Source organism: Canis lupus, chromosome 25 (genome assembly GCF_003254725.2).
Source record: "Canis lupus dingo isolate Sandy chromosome 25, ASM325472v2, whole genome shotgun sequence".
Classification (NCBI taxonomy): Eukaryota; Metazoa; Chordata; class Mammalia; order Carnivora; family Canidae; genus Canis; species Canis lupus.
Window position 1 is genome coordinate 11,406,446 of NC_064267.1, and position 27,023 is coordinate 11,433,468.

General features: G+C 34.9%; 1 protein-coding gene and 1 pseudogene across 8 annotated transcripts in view; both read right to left on the reverse strand.

Annotated features, from left to right (window-relative positions):
- The window catches only part of PAN3 (poly(A) specific ribonuclease subunit PAN3), a 134,843-nt gene that overhangs the window by 15,150 nt on the left and 92,670 nt on the right, over positions 1-27,023 (reverse strand). For 4 of the 8 annotated variants that reach the window (XR_003142299.3, XM_025462628.3, XM_025462624.3 and 1 more), the window contains 10 exons: positions 23,879-24,126; positions 22,687-22,743; positions 21,374-21,478; positions 20,487-20,544; positions 11,692-11,853; positions 11,315-11,431; positions 11,126-11,227; positions 7,056-7,221; positions 5,846-5,936; positions 1,208-1,347 (listed from right to left, as the gene is read on the reverse strand). Coding sequence is in view for 7 of the 8 variants with exons in the window: in XM_025462628.3 (XP_025318413.3) it covers positions 1,208-1,347; positions 5,846-5,936; positions 7,056-7,221; positions 11,126-11,227; positions 11,315-11,431; positions 11,692-11,853; positions 20,487-20,544; positions 21,374-21,478; positions 22,687-22,743; positions 23,879-24,126 (1,246 nt within the window). In the remaining variant the exon portion in view is untranslated. The remainder of the gene's footprint in view (positions 1-1,207; positions 1,348-5,845; positions 5,937-7,055; positions 7,222-11,125; positions 11,228-11,314; positions 11,432-11,691; positions 11,854-20,486; positions 20,545-21,373; positions 21,479-22,686; positions 22,744-23,878; positions 24,127-27,023) is intronic. The other 4 variants (XM_025462629.3, XM_025462627.3, XM_025462625.3 and 1 more) reach the window with 3 other exon arrangements.
- On the reverse strand, positions 14,603-14,711 carry LOC112670220 (U2 spliceosomal RNA; annotated as a pseudogene).

Here is a 27,023-nt window from a genome sequence, read left to right on the forward strand (position 1 = left end):
GTCTAGGGATCAAGTCCCACATCGGGCTTCCTGTGAGGAGTCTGCTTCTCCCTCTGCCTATGTCTCTGCCTCTCTTTGTGTCTCTCATGAGTAAATAAATAATAAAGTAAAAAGAAAATTTGGAGATTACTACTTGAGATTTGAAATATCTTAGATGTTGCAAATTAAGGCTAGGAATCACTGCTGTGAAAATATATGAAACAGATATTAAAAAGAGAAACCATTTGATTATTAATAGGAACTGGGCAACCACTGGCTTCCAGTCCTCTGTCACGAGTGGAAAATTTATGCCAGTGTTAACAAAGCACAGGTGGGGCAGCTCCATCCTCTATCTCTCAATTCCATATCCAGGGCTAGCCCAAAAAGAAAATGAATCATCCAAGACTACACAGGAATAACTGAAAACTAAGACACTGATAAGGATCAATATGCTCCAACTGCTTCTAGAACAGAATAGGAAAAATGGCAAGAGATATCCTAGCATCTGTTCTCTAGAATAACTTAGAATAAGAATTATGGTTGTCCACTGTCTGGAATTCTCCAATGTTAGATGTATCTTAGTCAGGAAAGGTCCTATCTAGAGTACTGCTGACAGTACTCCAGAGTGGGGTTCTCCTAAGTCAAATTAATTTCAAGCCTATACTTGAGGACTTCTTGGGAGTCTGAAGATACTGGGAGTAGAAGCAAAGGGACCTGTACAAACATGCTTTCTGGACTGGATGTTTTGGCCATAGAATCTACAACTAGATTGCATCTGTTTATTTATGACAGCTTTCACAGATATACTGATTACTCTCTAAGGCAGCACTGTCTAACAGAACTTTCTGAGATGATGCAGGATATATTAGCCAGAAACCACATGTAGCTTTTGAGCTCTTGAAATGCAGCTAGTGCAGGTGAAGAATTGATTTGTTTTATTTTATTTTAATTAATTTAAACTTAAAAGCTCGTATGTAACTAGTGAATACCAATGCAGCTTTTGAAGTACCCTTTGGCCAAATGTTTAAAACACTGGTAACTAAGCTCATTTATATGAATTTATTCAAAGAAATATATACCTAACAATAAAGAAATTAAAAGTGGTTTAACTGTTCTGCCTGATTTTGAATAGTAAGAACTAAAATAGAAACACTATTAAAAGGCCTTTAAGAAAAAGCTATCTTCTTATACGATCATTATATACACTTAATTGCATAATAAAACTTACAAAATCAGATTCTTCAGGTCAGAAGAGTAGTTGATTGTCACCAGTTCCATGGCTTTCTGTAAATTCTCTCGCTGAATTCCTGCCAAAGAGTTGCAAGCCAAAGCCAACACAACTTTTCCTAATGATATCAGATCTGCTTGCTGACATGAAAAAATAAATATAACTTTTAATTTTTATTTTATAGGTACAAATGTAATACACTGCCACTACTGCCAGCACCTTTACAAAAAAGCTGCAGAACTCCCAGCACAGAGTTCTCAAATACTGGTGCTCAGAGTCACCTGGGAACTTTAAGATGATTTCTGAGCCTCTCCACCACAGATTCTCATTCAGTAGGTCTGGGTGAGCAGGCCCAACATTTTTAAAGCACCCAAATAATTCTGATGAATGTACTTCCAAGAAATATTACTCTAAACAATTCATATGCCAATTATAGGATTGCTACTTTAAAATTTAATTTAAAAAACTTTTTTTTTATTTAGACAGACCTGACATTATTATAAGAAATTTAAGGCTGGTTACTAAATACTCACTTTACAATGATCATTACAATTTATAATATGCCCCCTTTTCACTTTCCTTTATACCCAAAATACAGTGGGAGTCTGAAGAATTATTTGAAGAAAAGTTGTTCCATTATTCCAAACACACCATAACCATTACCTGATTGCAGAGTATGGTTTTTAGAACATCAAAAATGCTGCAAAACCTAATGATATCCTGCCTGCCCTGGTTTCCAAATAGACAATTTTTCCTCATATTATAACAGATCTTTGAGAGCTCTGTAACCACCTGGTACGTATGTATGTATGTATGTATGTATGTATGTATGTATCTATCTATCTATCTATTTTTTAAAATTTACCATTCTGAAGCTTTCCTTCTAAAAGGATTTTCAAAAGACAGCTAGCTGAGTTGGGATAAGCTCTCTATGTAATCCTATTTTAACTACAGAAAACAGAATGGTTATTCCAAGTGGCCCTTTTCTGGCAGGTAACTATTAATAATTATATGCCTAGGAGAATGGAATAGCTCAGAGTTAAATATAATCAATCTAAAGTAATTTCAACAGAAAACTTCTATAAATCTCCAATATCTGAGACCTGATCTGAATTACTGAATATATTTACTGAATAATGGTTTAGTATAAAGAGTTTTCAAATCTAGCTATACATTAAAATTACCTGTGGAGCTTAAACAAACAAATCATCCTGTGACAATCCCTTTATCCCAATTCTGGTGTTACCAGCCTGGGGTAAGATCTGGGTATTATCAGTATTTTTGAAAGTTCCCACAGGAGTTCTGGTATGAAGCCAGGGTTGAGAACCACTGATTTTGGGGAATGCTTATAAATGCTATAGTTACAAAATAGGGAGAATATTTCAAGGCAGTCACTAATGAGACTTTTTAGCAGTATACACAGCTAACCTTAATGACATTTTACCCAAATAATAAAGCATAAAGAAGTCAAACGCCATTACTAAAATAACATCAAAAAATCCAAATTCAAAAGTTCACCCAAAACTAGCATTTGTAAATCTGACATCTTGAACATGAGATCCTACAACCAGTGGAAAAACAAATTTGAAAAACTACTTTGAATCTATCAGGATAAGAGATGCCAAGGATTCATGTAAAGAAACTTTTTGCAACTTCATTTATGGTACAGAGTTAGGAGCCCAGAAAGGCAGGAGGGGAGGTGGCATGGGAGAGAGCACTAGTACTGCTGCCATCATTTCTGTTCTCCAGAGGGCACTGCCATGAACAAATTCAAGAAGAATTCCCCTCAAATCATTCTTAAGGTCATGTAAAACATTCCAAGTTATAGTAATGAAACCATAAAAATGTGGGTCAAGAGAAATCAGTACATGTAAATGCTAAATATAAATTTCTGTAAGTGGTTCAATTTCATATCCTCAGCAAAGTGAACTGAAGATTGCTACTAGTTACCAAGTATTTGAGCAGCATATACCAACATAGCCTCCTCCCAACCCTTAAAACAACAGGATTTTCAGTTTAGCTCCACCCTGAATTGATGCTATAACTAAAACCCCACCTAGAACATATCAGTATTCCCTATTATGAGACAGGAAAACAAAAGTCCAAAATAACTGAAGGACTGGATGGTTTTTAAAATAAGAATATCTGATTTTGAGTACACCCCACCATCTTTCTAAAGCTGACTCAAGGTGGGAATGCCCACTTTTAGAAATAAAGTATACATGTCACATAATCCAGATCAAATCAGAACTGATTTTTTTTTAACTAAGAGGTTAATGAAGTCCTGCTTAATTAAGAGAGTTTAACATCATAAAAGCTCAGTAACTCTCCTTTCCTTATTTGCCAGCTAAATAATTTTCCATTTGTTATTTTGCTTCTTACCTCCATCTGGTTTTTCCCCCCATTTGTTGCATTCTGGAGGTTTTCCCCCCACTCATTTTCAGTTTCTTCCTGATTCTTGATTTCTTGATTTTTCTCTGATTCTATCTATGGCTCTACTTATGTCCACTTTACTGAAAGTCAGTCTCTATTCACGTGTCTGAAACAGACTATGAAAAATAGACTACAAGAAACAATGCACTCCTTTCTCATGTACCCTCTTCTCTGTAAAATCACAATCCCCCACTGGGACTATCTTTAATTCTCTCCTTTACCTTACTATAAACTATATGAAAAATCTTCCATACATACATCACCCACCCCCCAAAAAATTAAGGAAAAAAAAAAAAAAAGAAAACCTGAGATATCCTTTACTGCTAGAAAATAAAGGGAAGGTGACAATTGGTTGAAAGCAGCCTGAGTTTATGAACAAAGGCAATTCCTAACTTATCAATCAGTTGCCCCAAAACCTTACTTAAGAGTTGTCTATTAGGAACTCTGGGATTACTTTTTCTTAAAAAGAGTTCTTTTTCAAGGTTACTACACAACCTCTAACATAACTGAAATAATGTACATTTGCAAAGAAAAAAGGGAAAATAATACTGCTATGATACAGGAAACTAAAATCAAACTAGTCTTATGCTAGTAATTTAAAAAAATTACTCTATTCATAATAGAGAAGAATGAAATAGCTTAAAACCGTACTTGTAAAAAAACAAAACTGTAAGGTGTTTCATTTTTTAATGTGGGCATGGGGTTTCCGGATACTTGCAATAGAGTTAGATAGCACTTGTTCTAAATAATGTCTACTTTCTCCTCAAAAATGTGGTGTTATTTTCCTGGATATATGAAGATCACTAGTACTTCAGTCAATAATCAGTGACTTTTAGAAGCACAGAGATTAAGAAGAAAAATTTTCAGTCAATTAGTTAGGCACTAGGTCTAGAAAGATAAGAAGGAAAGTAGCTAAGAACAACCACCCTAGATAAGAAAGAGGGAGCAAATCCTCTGAGGCAGAAGGAAAGCAGCTGCTAGGGAAAAAAAAAGTAGTCAAATTCTTCTTGCTGTGTGGTGCCCACTAGGTGGTGCTACCAACCAGGGCAGCTCGGCTGCTGCTAAGTTTGGCTGGGCAGGAGCAGAGGGGAAGATGTGAAAAGTCTGCACACAATGTGATGAGTGGCTCTAAGTCTTGGGAACTGTACTGTCTCTGGTTCTGCAGCAAAAGAAGAGGTTTACATATGAATTGGATTACCAGGCACTACTTAGATGCTACTTCTCATTCTGTCTTTTCCTTTTTGTTCAGAATGTTTGGCTTATAATGTAAAGCAAACTAAAATCTTCTTTCAAAGATTTAAACAAAAGAAGTTGAAACGAGAAGGGCAATGAAAATGTACAGTGTTTTTTCCTTGTTCCTTCATGTAATTAAGAGACTCGGCCTTACTTCAAACCTTTGTAAGTTAATAAACGTTCAGAAACACCAAAAATTTCTTACACAAAAAGAATTAACATGGTCTTAAAATGGCTCCTGCATATCCTCCAAAAAAATGTGAAGTGCTGCAATACGAACTCAATGACGTGAAAGATTTACTTTACACAGCCACATTACTTGCATAGAGTAATCAAGGCAGAAGCAACTACGCTTAACATTCCTTGCAGAGATAGGGTCTTATTCTCCTATACCTTATATTAATCAAGAAGTATGAAATAAACAGCTAAGAACATAACAGGGCCTAAATCTACACTATTATTATGATGAGATTAGAACCAAATTCTGATTATATACAAGAAGTGAGTATGCAAAAGAAAAAATTATTTTGAAAAAGGCAACACAACAATATTCCTTTTAAAATACTTCTAAAATTTTTGGATTGGTAATTGGACAATATCTAAAAGTAAAAATAACAGTTACGATTTTAACACATTAAAGGAGTGAAAATGGGAAAATGTCATTTAATATAATTTATTCAACTGATTAATCTGTTTTAATTTATGCTGAGGACAAACTTCCTCATCACAGAAATACATTTTCATTTGAACAGTCTTTGATACTCACTAACTCTCTATTTCAACTTGTAAGGGCTCTACAATACACACATCACAGTGATTAAGAAATACATGTTCAAAACTGGCACGTTTCGTCACCAGAATAAATTGAATCTAGACTTAAAACCCCAAAATACTTTAAAATAAACAAAATTTGTCTTAAAAAAAATCAAGCCTTAAGTTATTAAATAAGTATCCATGTTCATTCTTACTCACCTGGTATTGAGCCATTAATGCCAATGGATTATTATTCTGACTGTTATCAAATGTTAAAACATCAAAAACTCCAACACAATTTACTCGCAACCTTCAAAGACCAGAGAATTTAAAGAAAACTATTAAAATGAGATTAAAAAAAAATAACATTGCCTATCATATTAGGAAGGATCTCAGAATATTATCTAGTCTAACCTTCTATCCTACCCCATGTAACCTCTATCAAACACCATTTTAGAGATGATTTGGAAATTAAGACTCATAAATACCAAATGATAAGCCTATGGCCATAGAAGCTGGAAACTGATAAACCCAGGCCTATAACTCACATCTCTGACTACCAGGCCAGTGGCCTTTTCACCACAGCAAGCTGTTTGTTTATTAGTTATTCATGAAAAAGAACTAATTAGCTTTCTAACATTTGCTGAAGATGTATTAGGCACCATTCACAAGTATTAATCATTCAATTTTACACGTATTAATCATTCAATTCTGTCTATAACCTTATGAGACAGGTACCTTATAAATGTGGAACAGATAATAATACTACCTGTCTTAAAAGGTTGTTGCATACATAGAAATTACAGAACTTGCTCAGGACAACAAATAGACTTAAGATATGATGAACCCAGGTAACCTAACCAGGTACCAGATCTTGAGCTCTTTATATTATGCTGTCCAAGATAACTCTCAAAATTACAGTAATTCAAGTAAAATTCTAGTGAAGTCAAGGGCTATTTATTACTTCACTTTGTATCAGCATTTCTCAAAGCAGGGGACCAGTGAGCAACAACAGCATCACCCAAGAACTTGTAAAAGTAAATTCTCAGGCCCCACTCTAGATTTACTGGATGAGAACTCTGAGGGTAGAGCCCAATAATGTGTGGTTATTAATGAGCCCTCCAGTGATTCTGTTTCATGCTACAATCTGAGAACCATGGTTATACATAGAAAAGGTATACTGATATTACATCTATATTCTCCCAAACCTAACTACATGTACCTCCCAAATCCTTACAGGATTCTTGGTTAATAAACAGGCATTTTATTAAGAATTCAACTTTTTTTTAAAAACTTACAAATGAACTCAAAGTCACAGCAGTTGTTCTGGATGGAATATATGAAAAGGTAGAATTAAAACAAATCATTATGCTTTGTTTACTAAACTGTCATAGCCAAATAATGAAGACAAAACTCAAAATCCTAATACCTTGTTTTGCCGGTTATCAGAATCTTTGTTGGGTCCATAACTCGACATGCCAAACCTGCTGTGTGAATGGTACGCAATGCAGAACTCAGTTGGACAATATATGCCCAAATGAGAGATTCTGGCAATAATCCTGCATGTTGTCTAGGCAATGGTCCATCGTGTTGACCTATAAAACAAATAAATTTTAAAAATGACACCTTTTAAACAACCAACTGTAAGACTTAAACATCCAAACCAAAATTATTAGTAATAAAAATAAATTCATGTATCATGGCACAACTTGTCAATTTACATATTTATACAAAAAAGTTTAGTCTATTAGTAAGAAATTAAGAGATAAACCCCAAATTCCTATTTGAGATTATACTTTTATACTGTTAGCAGCAGAGCTCTCACTGAAGTGCTCTTTTCTGTGACCATTGTAATTAATGAACAATAAAAAAAATTATTTAAAGAATTTATATTTAATTGTGAATCAAATAAATGTAAATTCTGAATAAAAACAAGAATGGTGAAGATGATTATTTTACTTAAAATAATCCTAGCTTGTATTATTGTTCAAGCAGGTGAGAACTGTTCATTTTGTGGCTTGAAGAAAAATAAAAAGTCTCTACCATCATTACGCTGAATGTTTTCTTATTCTCCATCAAATTCCCAGCCTCCTCTCTTACAGCCATATCAGTTAGACAGGATGGTATCCAACTCATAAAAATATAAATGTAAAACAATGAATATCATTCATGTCTAATAATGAAACATAAAAATAATTTGATCTACTATGACAGTAATCATCTTGATTGTATTATATTAGTTCTTTGTGTGTGTGTGGGGGGGGAGAACATGTGCTTGAGCAGGGGTGGGAGGGAATTAGGGGCAAGGAGGGGCAGAGGGAGACAGACAAGGAGAGAGAGAAGCTTAAGCGGGCTCCATGCCCAGTGCAGAGCCCGATCTCATGACTCTGAGATCATGACTTGAGCCAGAATCAAGAGTTGGGTGCTTAAAACTAACCGAGCCACCCAAGCTCCCCTCAAACTCCTGTTTAAGTGCTTCTTGACACTATCTCCTGGGTCACTGTTAATTTTAAATCAGTGGAAAAGGAGCCACATAAATTTAATAGAGATTTTTACATTATTTCAAGGAAGATGACCTTGTAAATTCAAGTGTTCTTATGGCTGTAAACAAATGTTTTTGTGAATTAGGCATAAAAGCAACACAGTAAATGGTTAATTGTGACAATAATAAATAGCAAATTTGTGGCTTAGGATAAAATTTCCAAGGAAAAGCAAAAAGAAAATTCAAAAACTGCTTTCCCTCAACTTAGAAAGACTGAAGATAATATGACCTGGAAAACAGTATTAAATAACTCAAAAAGTGGCTCCAGTGATAAATGCCAAGATATCATCAAAGATGACTATGAAGAGTTTATTTTTTATTTTTTTTTAAGATTTTATTTATTTATTCATGAGAGACACAGAGAGAGAGAGAGAGAGAGAGAGAGAGAGAGGCAGAGACACAGGCAGAGGGAGAAGCAGGCTCCATGCAGGGAGCCCAACGTGGCATTCGATCCCGTCTCCAGGATCAGGCCCTGGGCTGAAGGCAGTGCTAAACCGCTGAGCCACCCAGGCTGCCCTGAAGAGTTTAAATAAAACTATTTAATAAATGTGGTAATAAGGAAAAAGAGTATTTTTTTTTTAATTTTTATTTATTTATGATAGTCACAGAGAGAGAGAGAGGCAGAGACACAGGCAGAGGGAGAAGCAGGCTCCATGCACCGGGAGCCCGACATGGGATTCGATCCCGGGTCTCCAGGATCGCGCCCTGGGCCAAAGGCAGGGGCCAAACCGCTGCGCCACCCAGGGATCCCGGAAAAAGAGTATTTATAGCAAACACAGTGCCTGCTTATTCTGTGCCAGATTCTGTCTTAACTTTTATATTGTTAACAGCAGCAGAGGTTACTTGACCCATCTAATTGCATTTTAAGCCTCTTATCACAACCCCTAACAGTATGGTATGGTTATTATTCTCATTTTCTAAATTAGCATATTTCTTACATGTAATCTTTTACTTTGTACTAAGTTAAATAGTATTAGAAAACATTAGACTTCCATCTGTGTCTCTCCAAGTTTATATACACACTTCTTTTTCTCTTCTTTTAATATTCACAATAGGAAAACAGAGGCTTGCCCTCTATTAAAGTATGTCCAGGGAAAGTACTACCATTCAAATGATACTTTCAAATATCAGAAAAAAGGAATGATTCCTATGAAAATGTAAACATAATATATCAAATAATCAGTCAACATCAAAAGTAAAGATTAAAAAACCAAACTAGAAAGGCGTGCTATAATCAGTGGTTCTCAACAGGGGTCGATTTTGCTCCCTAGGTAACATTTGGCCAAAGTGTGGAGATATTTTTGGTGTCACTACTGGAGAAGGGGCCTGTTCCTGGCATCTAATGGGTAGAGGCTGCTAAATATCCTGGAATGCACAAAATACATCACAAAATACATCATTTTGCTCCCACAAAATAATTATCTAGCCCTAAATGTCAACAGTGCTGAGGTTGAGAAACCCAGCTATAAATTAAAGCCAACAGTCATCTCACAGGTGTTACTACTAAAATACACTTGAACAACTACAGCTATATTCATCATTGGAAAAGTTATACCACATCCCCTTCAACAAAATAATGTATGTGTCTACAGATGACATGGCAAAAGGAAAAAAAATGACCACACCATATGACCAGATTTTTAACGTGAAACAGCCATGTAACCACAGCTTTCTTCTTCCAACTGTCAGAAAGCAAAGTTACAAGTAAACAGAAGTAATATATTTTTATCCACTATTAAGAGTCCTTAAAGGAGTCACAACCCAAAAGATACTATAATGTGGACTCACATCATTCTTCCTCCTTAGTTTCTCTATGTATTCAAGATTAAAAGGCATAGTAAAAAATGCAACGGTTTGTCAACTACTTCAATAAAAAACATTTTAAAAAATTCAATGCTTCTTTCCTGTCCCCAAACAAAAAAAAAAGACACATACATTTTCCTTCCCTAAATACATAAATTAACAGACACCTCAAAATGGACCTTTGACTCTGAAGCTATTTTACCCTTTAATAAACATTTATTAGAACATAATTACAATATTTTGGTCCTTTGCAGTATTATAAACTATAAATATTGGAAAGGGGCAAAAAGAAAAGAAAAAAGAAAAGTTGGCAGAGAATTTATTTTAAAGACTAATTCCTTAAATAACATGGAGTTCTACCTTTTAAAAAAAAAGCATTTGTTTAGGGAAATCATTTCATAAATGATATATAGTTACACTGGACTATGAGTCATTAAATTATATTCAGAAAATATAAAACTTAGGGGGAAAATATTTAAAATAAATGGAAGATGCAATGATACAAAATTTAAAAAAGAAAAGGAAACGGTGTGGCAGGAGACCAAAAAACAAAACAAAACAAAACAAGACTGGAAAGAAATTGGTAATGGTTGTCCTTTGGGCAGTGAAGCTATAGGCATCATTTTCCAAACCATCTTTCTAAAGAAAACAATGTATTTTTAAAAGAAAAAAAATGCTTAACAGGAAAAAACTTAAATCATATTCTCATCTTAATCAGACACCTCCATAAGTCTTTCCTACTCTGTCTTCATCTCAGTCTATACAAACAATACACTATTTCTCAGCTTGCTATGGACTGACTTCAATTCTTTAAGACATTTCTCTTTAAAATGCACTAATGATTATGGAGACAAGTTTACATGTATTTTTATTTATTTATTTTTAAATATTCTATTTATTTATTTAATGGAGAGAGAGAAGAGAGCACACGCACAAGCAGGGGGAGCGGCAGAGAGAAAGGGAGAAGAAGACTCCCCACTGAGCAGGGAGCCCCATGCAGATGCAGGTGGATCCCAGGATCATGACCTGAGCTGAAGGCAGACACAACTAAGCCACCCGCCTGGGTGCATCCCTTACATGCATTTTAAAATACAAACTACTCTTCCACAGAGCAAAATCACTTCAAATATGGCACGCTTGCATCTTTTTCTTACCCCATTTTCTCTTTGTAAAATAGGCATCGGCATTAGGGTCATTAAAGTGTCTGCTCATCATGGTCTCTCCTCCAGCATGGAAATCATATGCAAACACAAGAGCTTAAAATAAAACACAAACACTCATTACTGCAATGTAGCTTCAAATAATGAAGCCCACAAGCAGAAAGACAAGTACAAATTACTCACAAGGCTCCGCAAATGCTTTAGTGGTAAATACTTCACGCAGGGTTACAATATTGGAGTGCTGAATTTTTTTCCACATGTCGACCAATACCATGCATTTTGTGTTAACGAGACGAAAACCTTTAAAAAGAAAAAATTAAAAAAAAAAAGAAAAAAGAAAAAAAATTTTCTACTAAACAAATGACATCTCCCCTTTATTCCATCAGAAATGTGAAGGAAAAGCCATATTATGTATCATTTATGAGCTACTAATTTCCAAATGAAATAATAAATTTATTATCCTTTAAATTTGTTATTAAGCAAATAAATATATGCAGGACTGTTTCAGTAATCTTAGCCTCAATAATACCTTTGAAAAGAGGGCAATTTATATTCCTTACCATGTATCCTCCGAAGGCAATACGGCAGATCATCTTTGCTATTTACAGCTTTGTAGCAAGATGTAATATATCCAAAATTACTTGATTTCTGTATCCGATTGGGTGGTGGCAGTGGTTCTAGAGGAAACAGGCTATGGTAGCTGTCAACTTCTGTAGGGACTGCTAGAGTAATTCATAGGACGACAATTTTAACTTGCTGATATTCATAAATCTCTCAGAGTGATAAAGAAATCAAATCTACCATAAACCACTGATATCAAAACATATTTTTGAATTCTGGAACAGTGTCAACATTCATAAAAATTCTATAAAACAAACTGGTTTCACTATCAATAAAAATAGTCATTATAAAACAACCAAAGAACCACCAGATTCCATATACTCGAAAACATTTATCTCTTATACCACAATACAATTCTTTGTTTCTCAGCTATTAGAAACAATTTGTGTTATCACTTAGAGATATTAAACATTTCTAATTCTGATGCTGAACAAAAATCAAGTCAGATTTTGCTTCTTTAAACACTTAGTTTGCACAAAATATATTTAGACAGCAGTGTTAAGCATATGAATTCTTGTTTTTTAAAGTGTATAGAAATTCAAAATGACTTTAAGTTGGAAAGTAGGTATGTATACTATGTCTGTGTGTATGTGTATGTATAAATATGGCAATCCATAAAAACCTTCAACCATGGCGTATGATAGCACAACTTTAATTCCTAGCAAAATATAAAAGAAAATGAAAACCACTCTACAATCATGCTTTTCATGTTCCTCAAAGCAAGAAAAATTATATTTAAGAGTAACTGAGATAATGCATTGGAATTTGATCAGGATACTCTGGTTAGGCATTAAAAAAACTGTTTATCTTGAATCCCAACTTATTTCTTATAAAGACTAACTGTATTTAGTGGCTGGTTTCTCTATAGAGTATAGGCAATTTTTTTCTTTATTGCTATTTTCTAGAACATGTATCAGTTTTACAATCCAAAATGACAACAGTTTTTTAATGCTTCACAATCAAATTATATTTTCCAGTTGGACAGCTTCCATTTTGTTAAATGCCTTGAATGACTTTAGGAGCACTCACGATATTTCAAATGAGAAGCAAGCTAAATGAACATGCAGAATATGCACAGAATATCATCTAGAAAGCAATACAGCAAAAACAGTAACCTCTGAGAGGGAGGATTTTTATTATCTTCTTTACACTATTCCTTACTTGCCAAAGGTGTTACAATAAATATGTTTAACACTATTTTTGCTTTTTATTTTTTTTTAATTTCTATTTCTTATCAGAGAGAGAGCAAGTGCACACACATGTGCAAGTGGAGAGGGAGGGAGGGAGAAGCGGAAGAGAGAGAGAGAATCTTAAGCAGACTCCACACAGAGCATAGAGACCTACCTAGGGCTCAATCTCACGACCCTGAAATCATGACCTGAGGTGAAATCAAAGAATCAGACACTTAGCCAACTGAGCCTCCCAGACACTTCTGTTTAATGCTATTTTTTAAACACAGCAATATGGGGCGCACCTGTGTGGCACAGTAATTGAGCATTTGCCTTCAGCTCAGGTTGTGATACCGGAGTCCTGGGACCGAGTCCTGCACCAGGCTCCCCATGGCGAGCCTGCTTCTCCCTCTACCTATGTCTCTGCCTCTTTCTATGTGTCTCTCATGAATAAATGAATGAAATCTTAAAAAATAAAAATTTTTTAAAAACAGCAATAAATCTTTAAAAAAAAACTCACAACCCATAATTTTTGACTTATGACTGTTAAATACATGTGAAATATCCTATTAAGAAAAACTGTCATTCCAGAAGACAGGTTCAAAATGACCCTTCTTACCTCTGCTAAATTCTTACATTCACCATCTCTTAGTTTTTGAAACCATTTGAGACAGAACTATTTCATATGTAAGGAAAACAAGTATCAGACATCTAGAGAGAGAGTTGGGATATGCAAACTAAGGACTCTGATTCTATAGTCCTGTGCTCTTAACCCCTAGAAAGCATTTTGGCCATAGGACACAAAAAACCCAACTGATTCAATCTAACTTTCAAAACAAGGTCTTTTGAAATAAAGGCAGTACAAGGGAGTTATACCCACAAGGGAATATAGCTGTAACTTTTGCCCATTTATTTCTTATTTTAATGATCAGTGTAATTTCCACATATAAATGAAGAATAAATATTGTTTCCTGGTTACTTCATGAGGAGCACTTAATAAGAGGAAGTTATTACTTTCAAAATAATAAAAATGTAATGAGTGACTACTATGTATTAGTGAACCCATATTAATGAAATATGGGTTTTTATCAAGACACTTAGAAAAAATTAATGCCAAAGATCTATATAAACCATAATACAGTACAAGGAAAATAGCTATGAAACAAGTACAACTCACCATGGCACTGGTCCTTAAACTTCAGCACCCTTCAGAATCACCAAGAAGTTTGTTAATACATAGTTTGCTGGGCCCCATGCCTAGTGCTTACTTATAGGTCTAGAGTAGGGCCCAAGAGTTTTCAATTCTACAAGTTTCCAGGTGATAATGAAAAGATGCTGGGGCACCTGGGTAGCTCAGTGGTTGAGCATCTGCATTTGGCTCAGGGTGTGATTCCAGGGTCCTGGGATCGAGTTCTGCATCGGGCTCCCTCATGGAGCCTGCTTCTCCCTCTGTCTGTGTCTCTGCCTTTCTCTCTCTCATGAATAAATAAATAAAATCTTAAAAAAAAAAAAAAAAGATGCTCCTGGGTCAAGGATCACATTTTGAGAACCATTACACATGGAAAACAGAAGGGAGAAGGGAGCCATTCCCAAGAATGCTAGGAAAGATGTAACAGAAGATTTGGTATGCATACTACAAACTGAAGGATGAGACTGCTTTCAGTGAGCTAAAATGGGATGAAAAGAGTGCTTTGCTTTATGGCGAAGGAGACCCACCACCACCAAGTCTTGAATGTGTACACAGTGTTCAGATACTACACTTGATCTTAGCCAAAAGGCCGAGAAGCGATTGTACACAGTGTTCAGGACTGTGAAATCTCATGTTGTAGGAGAATAGGGTATACCACAGAGGAGGTGCAAAGAGGAGAAAATGCTGAGAATTACGTGGGGATTGATCAGAGGGAAATTTAAAATACTATAATAAGGACTTGAAATTCACTATGCCAAGCAGTGTTACTCATAGCATCAGTGTGAAAAAGAAATTGAATGAGGGACACAATCAACTAAAAATCTTACACTCTTAAGTGCTTTGACCCTATTTGTATTTTCAAGCAAGGCATGCTGAATTTTCTACATTACAGGAAAAAACCAAAACCGAAAAAACAATATGGTACATCAGTGGAAAACTAGGCATTATCCAAAGGATACCCTTCTAGTGTCTGATTCTTATGCTATGGGAGATATTTTACACTCGAGTAAACTATATGTAGATAACTGCTCACCCTGCAAAATAACTCCTGTTCTCTATGAAAATGCCAGTTTGCAGATTCATTTCAATTTTCCTTCTCTACAGTAAGTCTTATAACCGGCTCCTCAAGACTTAAATAAGATCTTTGAAATGCTTGTTTTTGTCTATGCATTAAAATTTTATCTTGTTTCAGAAAGTCACCTTTTAACACTATATTTCCCACTCTACCATGAAATAATCATATGTGGTCTAATATTAACCTTAAAAACCAAATGTTTCCACTGACTGGACTATTCATTGCTGTTCTGCTCTTTGCTTCTAGTTCAATTTAACAAATGCACAAAATTAAGTATGAATAAAGGGAAATGCTTTTATCAATAAAAGGAAATGCCTAAATCATTGTTAGATATCAAAAATCAAAGTAAAGAAAATCAACTTGGAAGACGATGGGCAGAGCTGCACTATTTATTTAGTTCAGCCCCAAGTTTTAGTCTGAGGTCCAATTCCACCAAATAATATTAAAAATAATCATAAAAAAATAAAATGTTACTGTCTTTGCTCTATTTAACCCTGCTTCTTCCCCTCAAAGAACATACAGAATGATAGGCTGGATCTAATAAGACATTGAATATCTGAGATTCACTGTGGTTTCTCAACCTCAGCACTATGAACATACCAGATTGGATCATTCTCCATCATCGAAGACTGTTCTATGCATTGTGGGGTGTTAAGCAACCCACTAATAGCCAGTAGCATGCCACTGCCAGGTGTGATAACCAAAATTGTTCCAGATATTGCCAAATGACCCATAAGGAGGAAAATCATTCCTGGTGGAAAACCCCTGATCTACAGGAAATAAATTATGATTTCCAAGTTGAGAAGTATGGTGGGAGTATGAAATATGGAATGGAAAGGGAGAGAGAAAAGAATAGCAAGACCAAACATTAATAAATGAGTCAACATGAGATGAAGATTAACAGTAAACATAAGACATGAAAAAGAGCAACTAGAGCCGTGATAGGAAAAAAAAAAGCATTTATTAAAATTTGTTGAACATGGGGCACAGAATTAGATTAACAATAACCTTTAGTTTGTGACACTCGAATCACTGGCTCATGTCTATGCAGGGCCTGCTTTTATTCAATTTTTTTTAAAGATTTTATTTATTTATTCATGAGAATACACACACAGAGAGAGAGAGAGAGAGAGAGAGAGACAGAGACAGAGACACAGGCAGAGGGAGAAGCAGGCTCCATGCAGGGAGCTGGATGTAGGACTCAATCCCGGGTCTCCAGGATCACGCCCTGAGCTGTAGGCGGCACTAAACTGCTGAGCCACTGGGGCTGCCCTTATTCAATTATTTTTAATAACATAATAAGCATCAGCAAAGTCAGCACTCAAAACAAAAAGCTCAGACCTTTTCTTCAACTTACATCTAAATATATGGTTCTTTCTACCAACTTCTGCCTTCCTTCTCTTCTCTTTTCATATAGTTTTATTACATACCATAAGATATTTACATATGCATACACACATACATTTACCATTTACATAATTGTAGTTAACATATATAATTAGTAGTTAATATATAATTTTAGTTAACTTTACAAAAAGCTATCATGCTATATGTAGTCTCTTGCAACTAACTTTACTCACTATGACATTACTAAGAGTCTTCTGTATTACTGCATGTCAGTGCAGTGAACTTTCTTCATTTAAGCTGCTGTACAATATTCCATCATCTGACAATATCACAATTCATTTGGATCAAAGTTTCTGCTATTTTAAGCAATAATGTTACAGATACTTTGCACATTTTGCACTTGAAAACGTGTATGTTTTTTTATTTCCAGGAGGAGAACTACTGGATCACAGCATACACATTCAGCTTTAGAAGTTTTCCAAAGTGGTAACAGGTTCACCAATTTATGGTACCAACAGCAGTGTGCTGGAGAACTTATGGATCCATATCCTAACACTTTATACAATCAGACTTTAAAATGACATCTTATTTGTATTTTTCCCTAATGATCCATGATGTTTCACATTCTGTCATACATTTACTGGTCATTTGAATTTTCTCTTTCCTCATATGTCTATTCCTATCTTTTGGCCCTTTTTCTATTGAGTCATTTATGCTCTTACTGGATTGTGTTTTTTATATTCTTTATCAGCTGTGTAAATATCTTCTTCCAGGTTTTTTCTTTACTCTGAGTATCTTTGGATTGTTTTTAATTCTAATTTAGCAAAATTCATCAGTATTTTCTTTAAGAGTCAATGACCTTTGTCTTCTGTATAAGAAATCTTTCCCCATTGAAATATTAAATCAATTCACCAAGATTTTATAGTAAAAGTTTTTAAAGTTTTGTTTTATACTTTTAAGTTCCTAATCTATTTGGAATTGATTTTCAGATGTGGTTAAAGATAATGATCCAATTTTATCCTTTACCATAAAGAAAAACCATTTTTTCCAATGCCTTCTTTCCCCATTGAGCTGCCACGTCTACCACAGAATGTGTCTGGGCTCTCCTTAGCCTGTTTCATTAACTGATCTAACCCAGTGCCATCACTCCATTATTTTAGTTATTATAGACTCAAACTATGCCTCCCCTCCCTCAATACACCCAGTTTCTCCACCATCATCTTCAAAGTACCTTGGATAGTCTTGGCCCCTTACTTTTTTTTTTTTTTAATTTAAGATTTTAGTCATTCATTTGAGAAAGGGAGAAAGCACGAGCCAGGAGGGGCCGGGGGAGGGGGGTGGAGGGTGAAGGGGGTGGGGGGGGTGGGGAGTGGGGGGTGGAGGGTGGGGGAGTGGAGGGTTAGGCAGAAGCAGACTTCCCACTGAGTAGAGAGCCTGATGCAGGGCTCTATCCCAGGATCTCAGGATCATAATGTGAGGCAAAGGCAGATGCTTAACTGACCAAGCCACTCAGGAGCCCCGCCCTGGCCCTTTAATTTTATCATCTAGTATGAAAAGTTCTGTTATGCTGTAATATAATTAAAAAAAATAAAGACCAAACGAAGCTTGAAACTTTCAGCTCTGTTTCCCAACTCTCAGGGAGGACAAAAAAGCTGAAGATTCAGTTCATCACTAAAAGCTAAAGAATTCATCAATTGTTCTCACAATGAAACTCCCATTAAAAAACAAAACAAATAAACAAACAAAAACCCACCCTAAACAGTGGAATTCAGAGAGCTTACAAGCTGGTGAACACACTGAGGTACTAGGAGAGTGGCACACCTTGAAAGGGTATGGAAGTCCCCGCTGCCGCCACCCAACCCACCACCTTACTTTGTTTGCCCTAGACACCTTTTCCATTTGGCTGTTCCTGAGTTGCTGTTCCTGAGTCGCACCCTCCATACTAAACCAACAACCTAAAGTGAGTCATTCTAGCAAATTACTGAACCAGTGGGGTGGGGGGATGGGGAAGTGGTGGTAGTGATTGTGGAAACCCCCAAATTTGCACTTGGCCACATAGAATATGGGTAGCCTGGATAACCCATTTCAGCTGGCATCTGAAGTAGGCATAATCTTGTGGGACTGAGCCCTTATAGTTAGGGCCCTTAAAGTTAGGACATAAAGTACATGTCAGAAGAATTAAGAGTAAAAACAGCTCATTACAGCTTTGATTACAATTTTATTGGACCTATGCAACAGTTTAGAAAACCTAACATCTTAATCACTATGTCTTCCTATATAGAACATAGTATTTTACTCTATTTATTCATCTTAGCTGATATCTCTTAATAAGTCTCCCCCATTGTGATCTCACACATCTTTTGCTGCTTTATTCCTAGCTACTGATAACCTTAAATGACTATAAATAGCATCTTTTCTTTTCATTATATTTAAGTTATTGGCTATTGATCTATAGAAATTTAACTGACATGTATTAATGTCAGTTAATAATTAATAATAATAAATTAATATCCAGCTATTTCTTAAATTCTATCATAATTTCAAGTTATGTCTAATCTACAATCATATGATTTATTCATGATTATAGTCATAAAGAATGGAAAGGCAAAAATAAACCAACCTAGTTTTCTTTTCTTCTTTTACCCTGGGTAGGGCCTCACAGACAATATTAAATAATTAAGGACAATTCCAACCTGAATACCTCAAAGGCTGTGACAGATAAGTTCTCTGTCCATCTAAACTGAAAAGATTGGTCTTAAGGCATGATAGCTTGACATACTCCTTTTAATTCTTCAGCAATCAAGAGGATGCACAGTGAACTATGCTCAATCCTTGATTATAACCATGTGTCTTGAGATTATCTCTAGGGCAAATGTATTCCTACTGATTTTTTTTTTAAGATTTTATTTATTCATGAGAGAGACAGAGAGACAGAGAGGCAGAGACATAGGCAGAGCAGAGACAAGAGAGAAGCAAACCCATGTAGGGAGCTCGATGTGGGACTTGATCCTAGTATTCCAGGATCACGACCTGCACTGAAGGCAGAGGCCCAACCGCTGAGGCACCCAGGTGCTCCCCTGCTGCATTATTTATAATGCAGCTAATTTTGCTGCATTATTTATAATGCAGCTAATTTTGCTGCATTATATTGTATAATTTTGTTAAATTATACCATATTTAATCTTGCTATATAGCAAATAAGCTGGGGAAAGAGATTTTTTTTTAAGATTTTATTTATTTATTTATTCATGAGAGACACAGAGAGAGAGAGGCAGAGACACAGGTAGAGGGAGAGGGAGAAGCAGGCTCCATGCAGGAAGCCCGATGTGGGACTCGATCCCAGGTCTCCAGGATCAGGCTCCAGGGCCGAAGGTGGCACTAAACCGCTAAGCCACCTGGGCTACCCTGGGGAAAGAGATTTTAATTGCATTCTAAGAAACACTGTAGCACAGACAGAAAAACCTAGGTTTAAATTCTGACCCAACCAGACCACTGGTCTTAAAGGCAAGTTATTTAGCCTTCCTGTCAACCTCAGTTTTCCTCACACATACGAGGTATTCATGTCTCTGTCATAGAATGCTTGTGAGAAAGAAAGTATGACATATTAAAAATTCAATTAGCACATTGTCTGGTATACCACACTTCCAAAAATAATAATTACCTTCCCCCTCTGTTTAAGTATCCATATTTCATCAAGTTTCAGAAGACAATAATACTCCAGTGCACAGTGAGGTAAAGTACTATGATTTCTAAAATCACCTAATTTTTTTGACAAACTAGATACTGTCACATGTAGAAAGTGAAATGAACTGGATGATCAGTGGCATCTTGGAACGCTTCAAAAATAGATTTCAAATAAATATATTCATAAAATAGTGATTAGCTGTTCAAGGCATAAAAATATTTATATAAAGGTAATAATATCCTGTAAAGATGAATCAATTCACATTTTACCTGGCATATCTGCTTGATCAATTTGAGCCATTGTTATTAAATGCCTGTTAATCAGCTCCTAAGAAAAGAAAACAAGTCTATTTACATATAAACATTATAGCTTCTGAAATCTGATTTTCTATTATAACTAAATAATGTAGTATTAATATTTTTTGGTATGAAAAAAATATTTTTGGTATGTGCACTTTTTAATGTTGATAACATGAAATAACATTTCTAATAATGATACAATGTCTAAATTCCAGTCCTAGATAGACCTACCCATAATTAAGGGTTAAGTGACTGTGCTATAATCCAAAGCACACAACTAACTCTGTGGCTGAAAACTCAAGGCCTATCCTAAGTTTGACGAACAATTCACTCATCAACACTGTACTGGTACAACTTCTGTGAAATAAAAATTTTTCTGAAAATATAAATATAAAATGAAATTCTACATATCAAATAATACTTAGCTGTATACCTAAAAAAAGGAAATGAAATTCTTTTAATAAAACCTACTTTATAGAAAATACTAAGCTCTTTTAAAATGAGTTTACATCTAAGCCAAACTACTTATTCTTATCCTATAATATTAGCAAAAAGTGTCTGACGGTTAGAAACCATTTAAATAATTTATTTAATATATTTCAAAGAGACCTTACAATGCACAGGTTATGAAGTGCAAAAAGGTAGCCCATTTAGATAGCTATTCTGTTATATGTCCTAACACACACTTGCAATTGTCTTGAACATTAGGTTTCCTTAAATAAATTCTAAATTCTATCTGCTTTAGTAGCATACTTGATTGAATTATATGATTTGAAAAGAGTTTTGTTTTTTTCTCCAGTTGTTTGCTAAAGCACAAGAGATATTAAGTATTTCCACCAGGGATTCTGAAAGCATACCTGTCGGAGTTCATCAGCCATGAAGAACGAAGGTGCATTTGCTTTTGGTTGCATATAAGCAACATGAGGTGCAGTTGGAGGGTAAATATGATAGTTTGGAAATACCTAAAAAGGCAGGGAGGAGGAAAATGTAATAACCAATTATTCTCAACTGATGAGCTTTATCAATGTTTTAATAAAGTTTTAATCTTTAAATGACAGCGGTAAATAAATGGATACATTTTAATGATAGTGAATTAAACACCTCAGAATAGCTGTTATTAGTATACTTTTTGAATGAACTCACTTTAAAAATATTATACTGCAATAATGAATTTAAAAATCTAACAAGGAAACATTTCTTGAAATACAGTAAAATTTAACTTCCAATGAGAGAACAAAGCTGCTCTTTGGAAGAAGTGTTACATAGTTTGTAAATATTTTTTAAAGCAGTTGAGAGAGAGGAAGAAAGCAGATATTTAAAGTGTTTGGATTTAGTCAGATAATGAGGTTTAACACTGCCTTGTCTACCCAAAGAACCACTCCCCTGAAGGGCTTTTTTGGCCAATCTAAACAAACTTGTTATGTACATACTGGTTTCAAATTGCAACAGTAAAGAGGACCAACTGACTTAACTCTTGGTCTGGGACTGAAGCTTAGGTGAACAATAGGGTGCAACAATCTATTTAAATACTTTCTGGGCAAACTACAGTAAAGTTACTAAATCTTCCAGCTTCTTAGAAATGGACTCTTCTTCACCCCTTGCTTCTTCTGTTTTCCTATGCCTCTCCTTCCTCTTCACTGGTCCCTGATACAAAAATCAATGTATATTCTAAACTATGTTTTCTTTTTTCATTTTAAAAGCTGAAAGAAACACTTTTTTTCCCCTCTCTGAAAAACGAATTCAGCTAATTTCTGCTGCCCTCAGATGATCACTCTTGCTCTGGATCTCAATCAGGAAGTGGTTTTGCAATACCTGTAAGGTTTCCTTTAACCTAAATCTGTAGGGGAATAATACCTCCTTTTTCTTGCCTTGGTTTTCTTACACCAGATAGCAGTTTGGCTTAACCACCGCAGGTTTACCATGAGCATATTTTTAAGAGTGGTGTGAAGGGTAAAAACATTGTAAAAATGTGCCATATATAATCACTACAAAAACAACTGAGACAGTTTTGTGACAAAAGAACCTCTTTATAGATTAAATTTGCTCCTTCTACAAATATGATAAAATATAATAAAAATATAAATAATTATAAAATATAATAAACCCCCAAAAAAGGTAAAACATTGATGGAATTCTTACTTGAAAGAACCAAGGAAAGTCTCTACTCTACCTCAATTATTTGACCTTCTGTTCGGCAAGCTGTTCTGTGATAATTTTTGAAAGATCTCTGACCAAAAACAAAACAAAACAGAACAAAACTATTAGCTATTTATTAGTTTTTAAAAAGCATTTTACAGAATTCATAAGTATGTCTATAAATGTTTTCACATTTATTTCTCACAAGGAGGTTAGATATTATTATCCCCATTTATAACTGGGGAAATGGTCTCAGAGGTACTAAGATTCAAAAGTCACAAAACAATGGCAGGACTAGGACTCTTAAAAAACATAAAAGCACTCTGTCATCTTTGCATTCAAATTGTCTTTTAGTAAAATATTAATCAAAATAAACCATTTATTTAACTTGTGAGATCAAAATTTGCTTACTAAAACCGAAGGATAATTTTCATCTAAAACTATCATCTATAATTATGTCAAATGTCTACAATTTAGATCAGCTCTTGTGTTTTAATGGAATTTGGCTTTCTAACTCACATGCTCTCTTCAATACTACTTATTTTACTATACTAGCTAAAAAACAATTTTTGAACATGGCCACAACAGTTGAAGCTAAAAGATACAATTTGTGGAACATGAAGATATTTCTCTCTCTGCCCTTCCCCTCCTCCCTCCTTTGTTAGCCCTTTCCTCATTTGTGATCAGGGCTTCCCCTGGGCTCCCTCCCTCCTTACCAATAATCCATATTGGAGACCTCATTTCACTATGTGATCTCCACTATCCAGAAATCTAGAGATTAAATCACTGCCTCATCTGAAGGAAAGGTTTATCATCAGTTTACTTTCAGTAAATATAGGAAGCCATCTACTTTCTCAGAATTCTTACTAGAGGTAGACTAGAGGCAAAACTACCTATTATACCTTAAACAAATGTAGCGAATGTCAACTCTAACTAGCACAAGTATAGGTAATCCCATAAGCAAAACATGCCATGAAGTACTAACTAGAGCTTGAATACAATCTGTGAATAAAACCAGATTTGTCTAAATCTGGAGTTATTACTACAGAAACAGTTTACTTTGAAGCAATAAGAAGAGATTAGAGTTATCATCTAAGTTAGAAAATCAAATACTTTTTCACATCACAATAAAAAGATGCAAGAGGGGGTAAGCCTCCTCATTAATCTCATTAATATGAAGGAACTGTTGTAAGAGTACTATAACTTCTCCTTTAATGCAGACATACCATTCCAGTCAAAGGTGCTGGGGTTGTGTCTGTATAGAAGTAAGTCGTCCCACCGACAGTTTCCTTTTGGATCACCTGACCAGAAGATGGAGTCTGAGAAACAGGATTATTAACAGGTGTAGAGGCACTAGAAGGCACCATGTAATTTGCTGGATTTGGAGTGTGACTTCTTCTTCTAGGAGCAGGAGAAGTATGCGGAGTGATCTTGGGAGAATGAAGAGGGGAAGATCCAGCAGACAAGGACATTCCTGAAGAAGATGTACAAATGTTTCTTAGGGAGGAGAAATTGGTTTTAAAGAAACACAGATGGAAATAAAATGCAAACATTCATTTGGAAGAAACATCATCTTTAGCAAAATCAAGTGCAAAAATAAAAGCCATGATTTTATCTTGGTTATGTTTTAGAGAAAGCTCTGATGAAAGCAAATGTAAAGATGTTTCTTTTTTCAAAGATAGACATTTCTAAATAAACTAGGAAATTTATTGCAAGAATAGTCTCCTCCATATCAAGGTTTACACAAGAAACTTCAATAGTAAGAATCATCAGAAATTTAACAAATTAATTTAATGGAAAAATGAGAAATAACAAACTGAGACTCTTTAAAAAGCCTTTTTATAAGCCTTTATAAAAGCCTTTCTTTCATAAAGGGCCCAATTCCCTTTTTGTGAAGAATCATTTAAAACTATGGCTATTAACAACACAAATACCACATTAACCTAAAGTAGTATAGTATTAAAAATAAAACTATTTAATGAGATTTACTAGATTTCTTTTGGCCAAATACAATTAACAGAATGGTTGAAAAAGCAAAACAATTAAGTCTAGTCTTAGCTGAAATACACAACAGCTTACACATTATATTTTTTAATCAAGCAGTAGACTGTTTTGATGCCTTTTGTCTTTAACTCTAAATAGGCATATACTAGAACAAATGAAAACTTCTGCAAATGCATACTTTGTAAAATTAGGCCAACTGATACCACTAGGTTCTAACAGAAGTTTTATCCAAACACAACTAATAAGAAACCATTATACGGAGGGCATCCTCTATTATGATCCTAACGTGAAGAAAGGGAAAGGACAATTGTCTTAACCCTTCAGGAGATTCCAAGCTAGCTGAGAAAACAAAACCAGGTCACATGTAAAAGACATAAAATATAAAATGACTTACAAAAACACTCAAATATAAATTAATATACTGCAAACTACATGCATAATAAATGCAGATGGATGCAAATTAATTAAAACCGTAGAATTAATCAAAGGCTTAATGGAGGTGATCAGTTCTGAGCAGAGATTAAAAGAGTTTCTAGAGCTACAGTTAGACTTCCTGAAAAACTTGGCTTATCCACAAACTGTTGTCTGGCCATTTGGGGAATGACTAAAAACCCACACTTTAAAGTAATTGCCATCTCACAATGCAAGGAAAAAGTTTACCAAAATGCCTCTGGTCAGAGACTATGATTAACAGGGACATGAATTTCAATTCTGAGGCATTCATAAAACACCAATAGTGTTTTTTGGAAAGATGTAGGTAGACAAAACTAAGGTGAGAACTGAGATAATCCTTATCTTTACTCAGGATAGCCCTTTGCAGTTTCTAAAGAGCCTTAACATAATTATTTCATCTCATTTTCTGAGCAACTGATTGAGTTAGGCAAGTGAGGCAGGTCAAGTTACAAGCACCATAGCAGAGATTAGAATTCAGACATGAAGAGATTTTGATTTGACCAGTGACATTTGTGCAAATCCAACAGCAAAGCCAGGACTCAAGTCTCCAAACTCTAAATGTAACACTCCTACTGCTATAACAATGTCTACTGCATTGACATTAAAGCAAGTCAGGCATTCTCAAATTTGTCTTAAAGGTATCTCAGAAAAACATTAAAAATCTAAACCTCTTTTCAAAAAATGATTATTTATAAGGAGGCCAAACTACTATATTAAGATATAAGCTTATTAAAAAAAAAAAAAAAGCACAACAAAAAACTGTTTCAGAGTTCTGTTTTTCTAACTCTATATTACACATTTAATTACAGGTTAATCCATAAAGCAAGAATTGAATTATTAACTATTTTCAAAAGACAAATACTCCCCACTTACCTAATATGAAATGTATTTAAGACAGTTTCCCTAAAGCTAGTGTTTAAGTCTTTCCAAGCCAAATCACCAAAGATGAGCAAATTTGTTTACTACCTTTAAATTAAATAACAACAACAAATATAGCTACCAATTCTTGAATACTTTCCAATGTGGCACTAATAAAAGTACTTCATATACATCAGTCTATGTAATCCTCACAACAACCCTGTGAGGTAGGTATACCACATTCACCTCACTGCTAAGAAAATGTTGAAAAAGTTTTTAAATTATAAGGACAAATATAGGTTATTAAACAAAAGAATCCAGACTCAACTCAGGTCTCAGTGGATTCCAAAGCCTGTGCTCTTAGCCCATAAGCTATCTAGTTGCCTAGTTCCTATGTCTTATACTAGAAAGTAGAAAGGGGATCCATTACCCATAGTAGTAGCATTAGTGACCACATTAAGCCATGTGGGATATAAGTGCAGCATGGAGTGCAGGGAAAGATTCTGACACCAAAGTAGGTGTGCAAGTAAGACAAAAGGTAGAGTCTCTTTAAGCCTGAATGCATGGTAAAAGATTACCAAAACCAAACTGTGGTCAGTTAAGAAGGAAATTCATGTATAATAGAATTTGTAAGTTGTAATGTAACTAGCTTTCTCTCTTAAGGATTTCTAATTTTGTTGCAGCACTGAAATCTGAGTTCATATATCTGAGCTGATACTTAATACATTCAAAATAAAATATGTACACTATTAAGCACCAGCTATAGGGGAAACAGGATATTTAAATGTATAGGAAGCTAGAAATGAAATTAACCCCTAAATTACTGAAACTTCACACCTAGTCACATAAGGCACAGCTTTGTGCCACCAGAATATCTCAAACATGTTAAAGAACGGAGTAAAGTATGCACATATCTGTTCGAAGAGAGGTATTCTGTACCTAACTACTGTGAAGACAACAGCCACCACATACTTAATGTCAACTGCCTATATCTAACACTAAATTATAAACAGCCCAAAGGAGTAGAACCATACTACAGAAATGAGTAGTTAAAAA